At 45.5% G+C, this 13,589-nt stretch overlaps 2 protein-coding genes across 2 annotated transcripts in view; both read right to left on the bottom strand.

Moving 5' to 3' along the window:
* LOC130297913 (oocyte zinc finger protein XlCOF7.1-like) overlaps window positions 1–13,589 on the bottom strand; it is a 92,553-nt gene that overhangs the window by 70,134 nt on the left and 8,830 nt on the right. The window lies entirely within an intron of this gene.
* LOC130306275 (zinc finger protein 268-like) overlaps window positions 3,904–13,589 on the bottom strand; it is a 189,915-nt gene continuing 180,229 nt past the window's right edge. Inside the window, exons 7-12 of the mRNA XM_056552087.1 lie at window positions 13,240–13,344; window positions 12,490–12,669; window positions 11,302–11,428; window positions 11,154–11,218; window positions 10,873–10,987; window positions 3,904–5,243 (exon numbers count right to left, since the gene is read on the bottom strand). Coding sequence (XP_056408062.1) covers window positions 4,033–5,243; window positions 10,873–10,987; window positions 11,154–11,218; window positions 11,302–11,428; window positions 12,490–12,669; window positions 13,240–13,344 — 1,803 coding nt within the window. The 3' untranslated portion in view covers window positions 3,904–4,032. The remainder of the gene's footprint in view (window positions 5,244–10,872; window positions 10,988–11,153; window positions 11,219–11,301; window positions 11,429–12,489; window positions 12,670–13,239; window positions 13,345–13,589) is intronic.

A 13,589-nucleotide genomic window follows, 5' to 3' on the forward strand; every position in this document is an offset into this window, starting at 1 on the left:
CTCCTTTCTGATGATCACGCTCTGTCTCCAACGGGAAAGATTAGGAAGCCGACCTTCAGTCTTCTCTGTAAATGGGCGGGAGCCTAATTACTGTTGATGCTGTGTTAGGAATGCCATGGATGGCACAGAGGATGACATCTTGTGACATGACACTGAATGGCAGCATCAAAACAAAGGAGATTTCTCTTAATCCCTCTCAGTTTTGAGCCAGTAACAGCATGAAGTCTCCAGGCTCCTCATTTCCTCTCCCCCACTACCTTCACTAGTGACCCAAACCCCTCACACCAGTACCATCTTTACACTGATTGCACTCAACTCTATATACCCCTGCTGTATAATTCTTCCCGTGACATCATCCCTACTATATACCTCTTCCCGTAGCATCACCCCTGCTCTATACCTCTTCCTGTGACATCACCCCTGATATATACCTCTTCCTGTGACATCACCCCTGATATATACCTCTTCCCGTGACATCACCCCTGTTCTATACCTCTTCTCATGATATCATTCCTGCTATATACCTCTTCCCGTGACATCACTCCTGCCCTATACCTCTTCCCGTGACATCTCCCCTGGTCTATACCTCTTCCTGTAACATTGCCCCTGGTCTATATCTCTTCCCGTGACATCACCCCTGCTCTATACCTCTTCCTGTAACATTGCCCCTGCTCTATATCTCTTCCCGTGACATCACTCCTGCCCTATACCTCTTCCCGTGACATCTCCCCTGCTCTATACCTCTTCCTGTAACATTGCCCCTGGTCTATATCTCTTCCCGTGACATCACCCCTGCTCTATACCTCTTCCTGTGACATTGCCCTTGCTATATACCTCTTCCCCTGATATCAACCCTGCTATATACCTCTTTCCATGACATGACTCTTCCCGTGACATCACTCCTGCTCTATACCTCTTCGTGATATAATTTCTGCTCTATACCTCTTCCCGTGATATCACTCCTGCCATATACCTCTTCCCGTGACATCTCCCCTGCTATATACCTCTTCCCGTAACATCGCCCTTGCTCTATATCTCTTCCTGTGACATCACCCTGCTCTATACCTCTTCTCCTGATATCATTCCTGCTATATACCTCTTCCCGTGACATCACCCCTGCTCTATATCTCTTTCCGTGACAATACCCCTGCTCTATACCTCTTCCTGTGACATTGCCCCTGCTCTATGCCTCTTCCCCTGACATCACCCCTGCTATGTACCACCAAATCTTTCTAAAACAGAACTTGTATTTACTCAATCATTCATCACCCAAACCTGATTTGTGAGGTACTATCATAACTCCTGGTTAGAACGCTCGCTGTCTTGGGAGTTAAGCTAGACTCGGATCTGTCCTTCACTCTCTATGTTCAGTCCCTTTCATGAACTTGTCACCTTCACCTAAAAAAACATCTCCAGAATTTGCCCTTTTCTTACTGTTTGTCAGGGGTTTTGCTCAGGTCACAATGAACCAGAAAGACACGAGTCTCTATTTTGCCACTGGCGGCCATCTTTAAGCAGGTTCATGCAAGGTACAACTCTAATTTCTTAAATAATAAATGTTATGTTATTGAGTATAAAATAGTCCATTCAAACAGGTGTGAACTGTTAGTGGCCTCACACATATACATATATTTTATATTCACACTCTGCATATAATTACCTGAAACCCATAAGGGGGAGATTTATCATAACCTATATATATATATATACACACACACACACACACACTCAAGGACTAGCATTGTATATTCTTTCGTCTTGGTTCTTGCGATAGTATAAGCGCGTCAACAATGGAACAACGGGATGTAACAACACAAGCTAAACCCCCAGTCATCTAGCTGGACCTTAAAGGGCTACTCCACCCCTAGACATCTTATTCTCTATCCAAAGGATAGAGGACAAGATGTCTGATCATGGGGGGGGGTCCTGCTGCTGGGGATCCCCGCCATCTCCAGGCCGGCAGCTGCAGCGTCCAGAACACGAAAGCTTGGAGCTTCCGTGTTCATGAAGTCGCCTCCATTCATGTCTAGGGGAGGGGGTGTGGCAGCTGTAGTAGCCAGTAGAGATGAGCGAACTTACAGTAAATTCGATTCGTCACAAACTTCTCGGCTCGGCAGTTGATGACTTTTCCTGCGTAAATTAGTTCAGCCTTCAGGTGCTCCGGTGGGCTGGAAAAGGTGGATACAGTCCTAGGAAAGAGTCTCCTAGGACTGTATCCACCTTTTCCAGCCCACCGGAGCACCGGAAAGATGAACTAATTTATGCAGGAAAAGTCATCAACTGCCGAGCTGAGAAGTTCGTGACGAATCGAATTTACGGTAAGTTCGCTCATCTCTAGTCATCCGTCATGGAGTGGAATTCGCTCCTGAGGAAAGCGACTATGTGCACCCACTCTGCTCTGAAGTCATGTGACCTTGTCACCTTTGTCTTGTTTTGCTTTAACTAGTCATCCTTGTATTTTGGTTGTTGCACAAGAATATTAGGGATCAGAAGGAGGGTTATCTTGTAGTAAGGATTATATAGAAAATCCCGGGTGGTAGGTGTGTCTGTTTACTTGTTAAAGGGGTACTCCGTTAGAAAACTTCTTTTTTTTTATTTTATTTTTTTAAATCAACTGGTGCCATGAAGTTAAAAAGATTTGTAAACTACTTCTATTTAAAAATCTTAATCCTTCCAGTACTTAGCTGCTGTATGCTTCAGAGAAAGTTGTGTAGTTCTTTCCAGTCTGACCACAGTGCTCTCTGCTGACACCTCTGTCTAGGTCAGGAATTGTCCTGAGTAGGAGAGGTTTGCTGTGGAGATTTGCTTTTGCTCTGGACAGTTTCTAATACGGACAGAGGTGTCAGCAGAGAGCAATGTGGTCAGACAGAAAGGAAATTTAGAAAGAAAAGAAATTCCTCTGGAAGGATTCAGATTTTTTAACAGAAGTTAATTACAAATCTGTTTTAACTTTCTGGCACCAGTTGATTAGAAAAAATATTTTTTTCACCGGAGTACCCCTTTAAGTAAAGCCTCAACACCTTGAGAATCCCAGGAGCAGAGTTCCTGCTTAACACACTGTCAGTATTCTACACTGAACACCATTTCTATTACAGAGAACCTCTCATGATCTTGTTACATTTTATAATCCTCCAAGGTCACGGCCCCCATCATGATAAACCACCCCCTGCCTTTATTTTTATTAGTTTTTTAGTTTTCTACCTTGATATTGTTCTGTATTTTCTACTCAGTCTCAGTCAGATTCACAGACTGGGAAGGGGCGTTCCCCAGCAGGCGTGACATCATCTGAAGCCATACAGGGGAGAACTTCCTCCCTCACTCTGCTACACACAGCCCAGAGCAGTTCAGTGTGAGATGAGCTATGATTGGCTAAGGCTGCACCCCCTCTCAGCATTTCCTGATTTTGGACTTATGCCAGGCTAGCAGAAATCCAAAGTCTGTGCAAGACATGGGGTGTGGTAATGTGCTCCGGACAAGTAGGGAGACACCTAGTGGCAGCTTTTTTTAAACACAAACGTGGAAAACATTTTTTAAACAAGATACATTAGAAACATTTTGCAATAGCAAAAATAAGTTTTAGTGAGAGTGCCCATTTAGTGTGAGATGGCTCCGCCCCCTCTGTCTATACCCACCTTCTATTTCCTTAGGACTATGCTCCCCTATACACATAACAAGTGACCACTCCCCCGAGGAGCCTCGTCCACCCAATCCCCAGATCAGCAGCTGTGTGCGCTGGAAGATCTTATCTCATATATTCCTTACTTCTTATATATCCTTGTACAGTTATTGTTAGAACCACAAACATTAACCCTTACTTACCCTGTTCCCCCATCAGACCTGTGTAATATGGAGGCAGTGATGACAGATGATAATAATGACATAGCTGGATCGGTGACTACGTTCTACTAAAAAAAAACTTTTATTAACAATTGGGAACAAGTTTGGAGATGCAGTATATGATATATGTATAAATGTCAGATATCCTATGTACACGGTTAATATATAGATGTCTTATCTGCATCATTTATTACTCTAAATCGGCTTCTCTCCTGTGTGAATTCTTAGATGTCTGGTAAAACTTGATTTATGAGTAAAAAATTTCCCGCATTCTGAACATGAAAAAGGCTTCTCGCCTGTGTGTTTTTTCTTATGCTGATTAAGATGTGATTTCTGAGTAAAAGATTTCCCACATTTTACACATGAAAAAGGCCTCTCTCCTTTGTGAGTTCTTTGATGTATATCAAGAGATACTTTCCACATAAAAGATTTCCCACATTCTGAACATGAAAATGGCTTCTCTCCCGTGTGACTTCTTATGTGATTAACAACGTTGGATTTGGAAGTAAAAGATTTCCCACATTCTGAACATGAAAAAGGCTTCTCTCCTGTGTGAACTCTTTCATGTTCAAGAAGATATGATTTCTGACTAAAACATTTCCCACATTCTGAACATGAAAATGGCTTCTCTCCTGTGTGAGTTTTTTCATGTCTAACAAGTTGTAATTTCTGAGTAAAAGATTTCTCACATTGTGAACATGAAAATGGCTTCTCTCCTGTGTGAGTTTTTCGATGTTCAAGAAGATATGATTTGTGACTAAAACATTTCTCACATTCTGAACATGAAAATGGTTTCTCTCCTGTGTGAGTTCTTTTATGTGCAACAAGAATTGATTTCTGACTAAAACTTTTCCCACATTCTGAACATGAAAATGGCTTCTCCCCTGTGTGAGTTCTTTCATGATTAACATAATGTGATTTGAGGGTAAAACATTTTCCACATTCTGAACAAGAAAATGGTTTAACTCCTGTGTGAGTTCTTTTATGTGTAACAAGAATTGATTTCTGACTAAAACATTTCCCGCATTCTGAACATGAAAATGGTTTCTCCCCTGTGTGAGTTCTTAGATGTTTAACATAATGTGATTTGAGAGTAAAACATTTCCCACATTCCGAGCATGAAAATGGTTTCTCCCCTGTGTGAGTTCTTTGATGTCTAACAAGACTCGATTTTAAAGTAAAACATTTCCCACATTCTGAACATAAAAACGGCTTCTCCTTATTTTGCTGTGATGAATCAGATGATGGGACTTGTTTTGATGGATGAGATGACAGATCTTGGCTGTGAAGGGCTGAGGGTGTATCTGGGATAATGGAATGTTCTTCATATGTATCTTGTGTGATATCATCATCTGCTTTATAATCTGAAGATATAAGATTATCCTCTGATCTCCTGGTACAAGAATCTGCAGAGAATAACACAGATTTTATTTTCCAGTAGTAATCTTAACCCCATATCGATTTGTATAGTTTTCGTTATGTTTTACTACTTTCAAAAATTAGGCAAATTTTTTAGCATCGTGACCTTTTAATCGCTTTTTATTATGATTTTTTGTGGGATGTGAAAAAAACTAAACGCAATTCTGTTTCAATTTTTTTTTCCGTCGATGCCACTGACCATGTTGGATTGATAACATTATGTTTAACCCCTTAAGGACGCAGCCCATTTTTATTTTTGCGATTTTTCGTTTTTTCTCTCCTCTCCCTTGTAAGAGACATACTGTAACTCCTTTACATTTCCATCCACAGGGCCATATGAGGGATTGTTTTTTGCGAAACAAATTATACGTTGTAATGTCACCTCTAATTTTACCCTGAAGTGTACAAAAAAAAAAAAAAATAAATAATAAAAATAAAATAAAAAATAATATATATATATATATATATATATATACACACACATACTCTTTTTTTTTTTTTTTTTTTGGGGGGGGGGGGGGTGGGGGGAAATTAGAAAGAAAACCTATTTTGCCGTTTTTGGTGGGTTTTGTTATTACACAGTGTACATTATGGTAAAAAGGACATGTTCTCTAGATTCTCTAGATCAATGCAAGTAAAATGATATGCAAATATTATGCATTTTCTATTATTGTTTTTTTTTTTATGTTTGTTACTTTTTTTTAAATCAAAATCAATATGCCAAAAATGATTATTTTCTGACCCTTTTACTTTATTTTCTGACCCTTTTACTTTATTTTTCCGTATAAGGGCAATTTTTTGGGGACGTGATCTGTCGTTTTTATCTTTGTAGTTTTATGTGGTGCTGGGCGATATGACCAAAAATGAGTATCACGGTATTTTTCTAAAGTATCGCGTTATTTCACGTTTTTTTTTTTTACATTGAGACTTGCATTTAGGTGTCGTAGTGGAACTAAATGGGCTTTTGGAAGTAAATGATCTGAACACTGGGGCAGTGGAGTACCCTTTTAAATAGATGTAACAAACAACCCTACAGCCTCCAGCTGTTGCAAAACTACAACTCCCAGCATGTTGGACTATATAGTAGTGTATATTATAGGTCAGTGTTTCCCAACTAGGGGTGCCTCCAGCTGTGGCAAAACAACTACTCCCAGCATGTTGGACTATATAGTAGTGTATATTATAGGTCAGTGTTTCCCAACTAGGGGGGCCTCCAGCTGTTGCAAAACTACAACTCCCAGCATGTTGGACTATATAGTAGTGTATATTATAGGTCAGTGTTTCCCAACTAGGGGTGCCTCCAGCTGTTGCAAAACTACAACTCCCAGCATGTTGGACTATATAGTAGTGTATAGTATAGGTCAGTGTTTCCCAACTAGGGGTGCCTCCAGCTGTTGCAAAACTACAACTCACAGCATGTTGGACTATATAGTAGTGTATAGTATAGGTCAGTGTTTCCCAACTAGGGGTGCCTCCAGCTGTTGCAAAACTACTACTCCCAGCATGCCCGGACAGCCGTTGGCTGTCCGGGCATGCTGGTAATTGTAGTTTTGCAACAGCTGGAGGGCCTCAACAGCTGGAGGGCCTACTGTAGGTATAGTATATTCTACAGACCCCTGTCCATCCCAGAACCCTGACTCACCTTCCCAGTTGCTGCAGGGACCGTCCAGGGAGGGTGGTCCGGGCCATCCATTCTTCCTGTAGTGTCCGGTGGCATTCCGGGTGGAGGGTGAACCGGTCCGGGCTGTCCTTCTCCGGGGGTCATCTTCTCCACTCCAGGCAGGCTCCGGCCTAGTAACGCTGCATAGACGACGCTGCGCAGCAACGCACCTGACGTCACGGCGTAGCGGCGTCTATGCAGCGTACTAGGCCGGAGCCTGCCCGGAGTGGAGAAGATGACCCCCGGAGAAGAAGGACAGCCCGGACCGGTTCACCCTCCACCCGGAATGCCGCCGAACACTACAGGAAGGATGGATGGCCCGGACCACCCCCATTACGGGTAAGTTTCATTTTTTTTTATTGACTCGGAGGGTGGGGGAGGGGCCCGACCTGTATAGAAGTATGGGCAAAAATCCATACCGTAGGAGAAGAAAAAAAACAGTATCCGGTTCATACCGGTATACAGCCCAGCACTAGTTTTATGTAGTTTTCATTTTTGTAGTTTCTATCCAAAGTATAGGGGATAAGATGTCTGATCACGGGGGTCCCGTACTGAACACGGAAGCTTGTTCATGACGTCAGGCCACATCCCCTGCATTCATATGTATCAGATACGGAATCTGCATTCAAGCATTCAGATAAGGAACCGGAATCCAAAATATGATTACCAGAACTAAGCACTGGTAAGGCTTGAGGCTCAGAACATACAAAGAAACCAGGTGAAGGCCAGGGACCGCCCCAATGGCACTATAAGAGGTGGCAGCCAAGACCCTGCATAGCTGACCTGTAGAATCTGTAAGTCCGGAAAATCCAAAAGAAAAAGCAAAGGTGGGTGAGAGCGGGTGAGAAGCTCTCTCCATATGTGTGAGCTGTAGGAGAGGAAGGTAATAACTATGCTAATTTATCTTGTAAGGTGGGCGGTCCTAGGGTGGAGAAGATCCCTATCTGTGCTGCCTGAGAACCTTTCCAGTCTCCTTCCTATTGTCATTCTATCCTTGTTAGTCTATCGTAGTTATTTACCACTACCCCTGTATACACCATAAGTCTTCTTCAATTCACATACACTTTCATACCTACAACCGAATTAATTCTTCAGTGGATTCTCCCCACATCGGCCCCTCTCTCCTCCCCTCCCCCATGCAGATCCTCTTCAAGTTATTAAAGGGGTACTCCACCACTAGACCTCTTATCCCCTATCCAAAGGGATAAGGGATAAGATGTCAGATCGCCGAGGTCCCTCTGCGCGGGACCTTGGGGATCGCTTCTGCAGCACCGCGCTATCATTACTGCCTAGACCGAGATCGCTCTGCACGTAATGACGGGCAATACAGGGGCCGGAGCATCGTTACGCCACGGCTCCGCCCCTCGTGACGTCACGGCCCGCCCCCGTCAATACAAGTCTATGGGAGGGGGCGTAGCGGTCGTCACGCCCCCTGCCATAGACTTGCATTAAGGGGACGGGCCGTGATGTCACGAGGGGCGGAGCCATGACGTCACGCTGCTCCGGCCCCTGTATCGCCCGTCATTACGCACAGCGCGAACTCGCTCTGTGCAGTAATGATGGCGGGGTGCCGCAGCAGCGATCTCCGGGGTCCTCAGCAGCGGGACCGCGGCGATCTAACATCTTATCCCCTATCCTTTGGATAGGGGATAAGATGCCAGGGGCGGAGTACCCCTTTAAGGTGTCAACGCTGACGTTTGGCAACTCAAACCTTTATCTCCCTCCACAGATATTCTATGGGTTCTAAGGTCTAGAGACTGGGTAGGCTGAGGAACGTGCTCTCGAATCACCCAAAGTGCAAGAAAAAGTGCAAACGTGTTACACTAAAAAAAAGTGCACAAAAGATGCGGTCTATCGCAAGCCCTTCTCTGACAGGAGAGAGGCCCCCCCCCCCCACCAACAAACCTACCCTTCACCTCCGGACCAAAAGGTACCTGCGAGGTTCCAGGTTCAATGACCCTTTTTGCCAAAGCTACTAAGGGACCACAAATGCTCCCGGCATCCTCCTTGGCATTAACCAAGGAATCTGCCCGCAGAGCCGATAACGGTAGGTACCCTGCCCATGCAGGAGTACCTGGGGTGTTTGCAGGGAGGTGAGGAACCTAATGGCCACACACACCTCCCCTAGACCGCTAGGAGGGACACCCAGAAGGGCTACTGCACCCTAACAATCCTGTGGACACACAACACGCAAACTTGACACACTGACAAAAAGGAAATAAATAAGTGTATGAGTACCGGATCTATAAACATTTCTCTGATCCTACCCAGAAGGCCGGGAATCAAGAGGTGAGTGCCACAGGTGCAACGATATGGTGCCAGTGCTTCCACTCAGTGAGTCAGTATCTTCAGTGATTTTGGCCACCTCGGGGTCACCACTCCCCAAGTCACAAAAGTACCTCAGCTCTAGACCCTCTCAGCCTCATGGTGAGACCCGGAGGAAACAGGTCACATCGGGGCAGCCGTTGAGATGATTCCTCAGAACCAGCCCCAGAACGCCCTGGTACACCGGTACCCTCCATGCAGCACCCATCCCCACCAGTCCCCCATCAGTGTTTCCCGTCCACTGTCAGAAACTGATAAGAACAGAGAATACACTTGATCTTAGCCAAGGGACCGAGAGGTCTGGAGACTGGGTAGGCCGCTCCAGGACCTTCCAATGAGTGTCGGAACCTCAGGATCACCCCTCCCCGAGGCACAAAAGTTCCTCGGCTCTAGACTCCCAGCCTCACGGCGAGACCAAAAAGGGTACAGGTCTCATCGGGGGAGCCGTCGAGCTGATTCCTCAGAACCAGCCCTGGACCGCCCTTGTACACCTGTCCCCTCCATGCAGCCCCCATCCCCACCAGCTCCACACCAGTAGTGTTCCCCATACACCCATAAGAACAGATACTACACTTGATCTTAGCCAAGAGGGCGAGAAGCAATAGCACTGAGTTGATGCGCTTGCACCTACCTTCACACTTTTGACACTCACCTCTTGATTCCCAGCCTTCTAGTTAGATCAGAGAAATGTTTTATAGATCCGGTCGGATATCCGGGCAGTATACCTGCACTCATCCACTTATTTATTTTTTGTTGTCACTGTGCCACTATGCGTGTTTGTGTGTCCACAGGATTTGTCAGGATGCGGTAGCCCTTCTGGGTGTCCCTCCTGCCGGTCTAGGGGAGGTGTGTGCAGCCATCAGGTTCCTCACCTTCCGGTAACCCCCGGGCATCTTGGCTTTTTCCAAGATACCATCAGTATACGGCTCCTCGGCTGATACCTTGGTTAACACCTTGGTTGAGGGGCATCAAACCCAGACCCTTGCAGGTTCCTCTTGGCCCGGAGGTGAAGGGTAGGTTTGTTGGGGCCTCTTTCCTGTTGGACCGCATCCTTTGTGCAGGTTTTTTTAGTGCGACGCATTTGCACTTTTTCTTGCACTTTGGGTGATAGAGAGCACGCGCCTCGGCTCTTAAAAAAAGGCCACTCCAGGACCTTACTGTGCTTCTTCTTGAGCCTCTCCTTTATTGTCTTGGCCATGTGTATATTGGGCGTTTGTCATGCTGGAATATCCATTCACCACCCATTTTTAATGCCCTGGCTGAGGATAGGAGGTCCTCACCCATCATTTCATGCTGTGAAGTTGTCCTGTCCCCAAGGCTGAAAAAGCTTCTCCAAATCATAATGTTTCCCCCTCCATGTGTGACGGCAGGGATGATGTTCTTGGGTCATAGGCAGCATTCCTCCTCCTCCTCCAAACACAGCAAGTTGAGTTGATGCCAACAAACTTGATTTTGGTCTCATGTGACCACAACACCCAGTTCTTCTCTGAATCATTCAGAATCATTGCAGGATTTTAGGCCTTCATGTTTTATCTCCTATAACCGTGTCTCATTTTCATACACAAAATGACTACAACCAGAGACTGAGTGAAATCTCTAACTATTCTCTGCATTTAGTGGCCACTACTCACCTGGGCGATTAACTATAGGAATGTCCTCCTTATACTGCTCATTACCGCTCACATCTGTCTCTTCTTCTTCATCTTCCCCCATATCTGGAGCATTAATACTGATCAGATCTTCTTCCTCATTCATAAGATTTGGAAGAAATATTGTAAAAGTCATCAGACAGTAGGAGAAGTCACATGGGATGTTATAGATGAGCAGGGGATGAGGAGTCATGGAGGGTGAGGGGACTGACCACAAGAGCTTCACAGCCCTTCTACAGATCATAGGGAATATCTCCATCTACCTGATCATCCTGTGGAAGAAGAGGACGGGGACACCTCTCTGGTGCTGTTCTCTTACTGGATCTGACTGTAGGGAACACATACAGAGACTGAATTCATTCTTTACATACAAATAATGAGAGGACGTGTGTATATAGTCATGTCTATTACCTGGTGATGTGAGGGGCTGCTGATCCTCCATCATGACCTGATCCTTGTACTGATCCTTGTGTCCTTCTACATACTCCCACTCCTCCATGGAGAAATAGACCGCCACGTCCTGACACCTTATAGGAACCTGACACACAATGATACAGTCATCACCCCGACCCCTCCAGTGGTGTTACTGTATAATGTCCCAGAATTCCCAGCAGTGTCACCTCTCCAGTCATCACCAGACCCCTCCATTACTGTATAATGTCCCAGCAGTGTCACCTCTCCAGTCATCACCAGACCCTCCATTACTGTATAATGTCCCAGCATTCCCAGCAGTGTCACCTCTCCAGTCATCACCAGACCCCTCCATTACTGTATAATGTCCCAGCAGTGTCACCTCTCCAGTCATCACCAGACCCCTCCATTACTGTATAATGTCCCAGCATTCCCAGTAGTGTCACCTCTCCAGTCATCACCAGACCCCTCCATTACTGTATAATGTCCCAGCATTCCCAGCAGTGTCACCTCTCCAGTCATCACCAGACCCCTCCATTACTGTATAATGTCCCAGCATTCCCAGCAGTGTCACCTCTCCAGAAATCACCAGACCCCTCCATTACTGTATAATATCCCAGCAGTGTCACCTCTCCAGTCATCACCAGACCCCTCCATTACTGTATAATATCCCAGCAGTGTCACCTCTCCAGTCATCACCAGACCCCTCCATTACTGTATAATGTCCCAGCAGTGTCACCTCTCCAGTCATCACCAGACTCCTCCATTACTGTATAATGTCCCAGCAGTGTCATCTCTCCAGTCATCACCAGACCCCTCCATTACTGTATAATGTCCCAGCAGTGTCACCTCTCCAGTCATCACCAGACCCCTCCATTACTGTATAATGTCCCAGCAGTGTCACCTCTCCAGTCATCACCAGACCCCTCCATTACTGTATAATGTCCCAGCAGTGTCACCTCTCCAGTCATCACCAGACCCCTCCGTTACTGTATAATGTCCCAGCATTCCCAGCAGTGTCACCTCTCCAGTCATCACCAGACCCCTCCATTACTGTATAATGTCCCAGCAGTGTCACCTCTCCAGTCATCACCAGACCCCTCCATTACTGTATAATGTCCCAGCAGGGTCACCTCTCCAGTCATCACCAGACCCCTCCATTACTGTATAATGTCCCAGCAGGGTCACCTCTCCAGTCAGCAGCTCCATCATCTTGTTGATAAGTTCTCGGATCTTCTGTTCATCCATTTCCTCATGTATCAGGGAGTGAGGTGGGGGCCCCGGGATTGGGCTCAGGGTTCTTCCCCATCCTTCACACACAGGGGCCCGACAGCGTCCACTAGAGGACTTCTTCACTACTGTGTAATCCTGTGTATGGAGAGACACATTAATATCACTACATACATTCCCAGAATCCCTCACCTCTCCAGTTATATCCATGTTATTACATAGATAAGAATGAGGTCATGTGACATCACTCACAGAATCCCTCACCTCTCCAGTCATATCCATCTGTTATTACATAGATAAGAATGAGGTCATGTGACATCACTCCCAGAATCCCTCACCTCTCCAGTCATATTAATCTGTTATTACATAGATAAGAATGAGGACATGTGACATAACTCCCAGAATCCCTCACCTCTCCAGTCATATCCATCTGTTATTACATAGATAAGAATGAGGTCATGTGACATCACTTCCAGAATCCCTCACCTCTCCAGTCATATCCATCTGTTATTACATAGATAAGAATGAGGTCATGTGACATCACTCCCAGAATCCCTCACCTCTCCAGTCATATCCATCTGTTATTACATAGATAAGAATGAGGTCATGTGGCATCACTCCCAGAATCCCTCACCTCTCCAGTCATATCCATCTGTTATTCCATAGATAAGAATGAGGTCATGTGGCATCACTCCCAGAATCCCTCACCTCTCCAGTAAGCCGGAAGAGTATCTGTAGGGTGAGGTTTATGATCCTGTCGGCCATCTTGTTCCTGTCTCTCTCCATGGATGATTGGTCACCCAGGGGAATTCTCTTATATAGAAGATATCAGCAGAGGATCCTGGATTGGAGAAACCTGAAGGGAAGAAGAGGAGACGATGAGAAATGGCGGCTGCTAATAGAAACAACAACAGATGGAGAAAGAGACAAATACACAGAAAGTTCTGGATCTTGTGATCTTCTTCCTTAAGTCATAAAACCTTGTGGACCTGAAGGGGTTAATAGTAATGTCCCCTCCCCCAGCGCTCCTGATGTCACCACAACCGTATATACCTCCA

This window comes from Hyla sarda, chromosome 1, assembly GCF_029499605.1.
Source record: "Hyla sarda isolate aHylSar1 chromosome 1, aHylSar1.hap1, whole genome shotgun sequence".
Taxonomy (NCBI): domain Eukaryota; kingdom Metazoa; phylum Chordata; class Amphibia; order Anura; family Hylidae; genus Hyla; species Hyla sarda.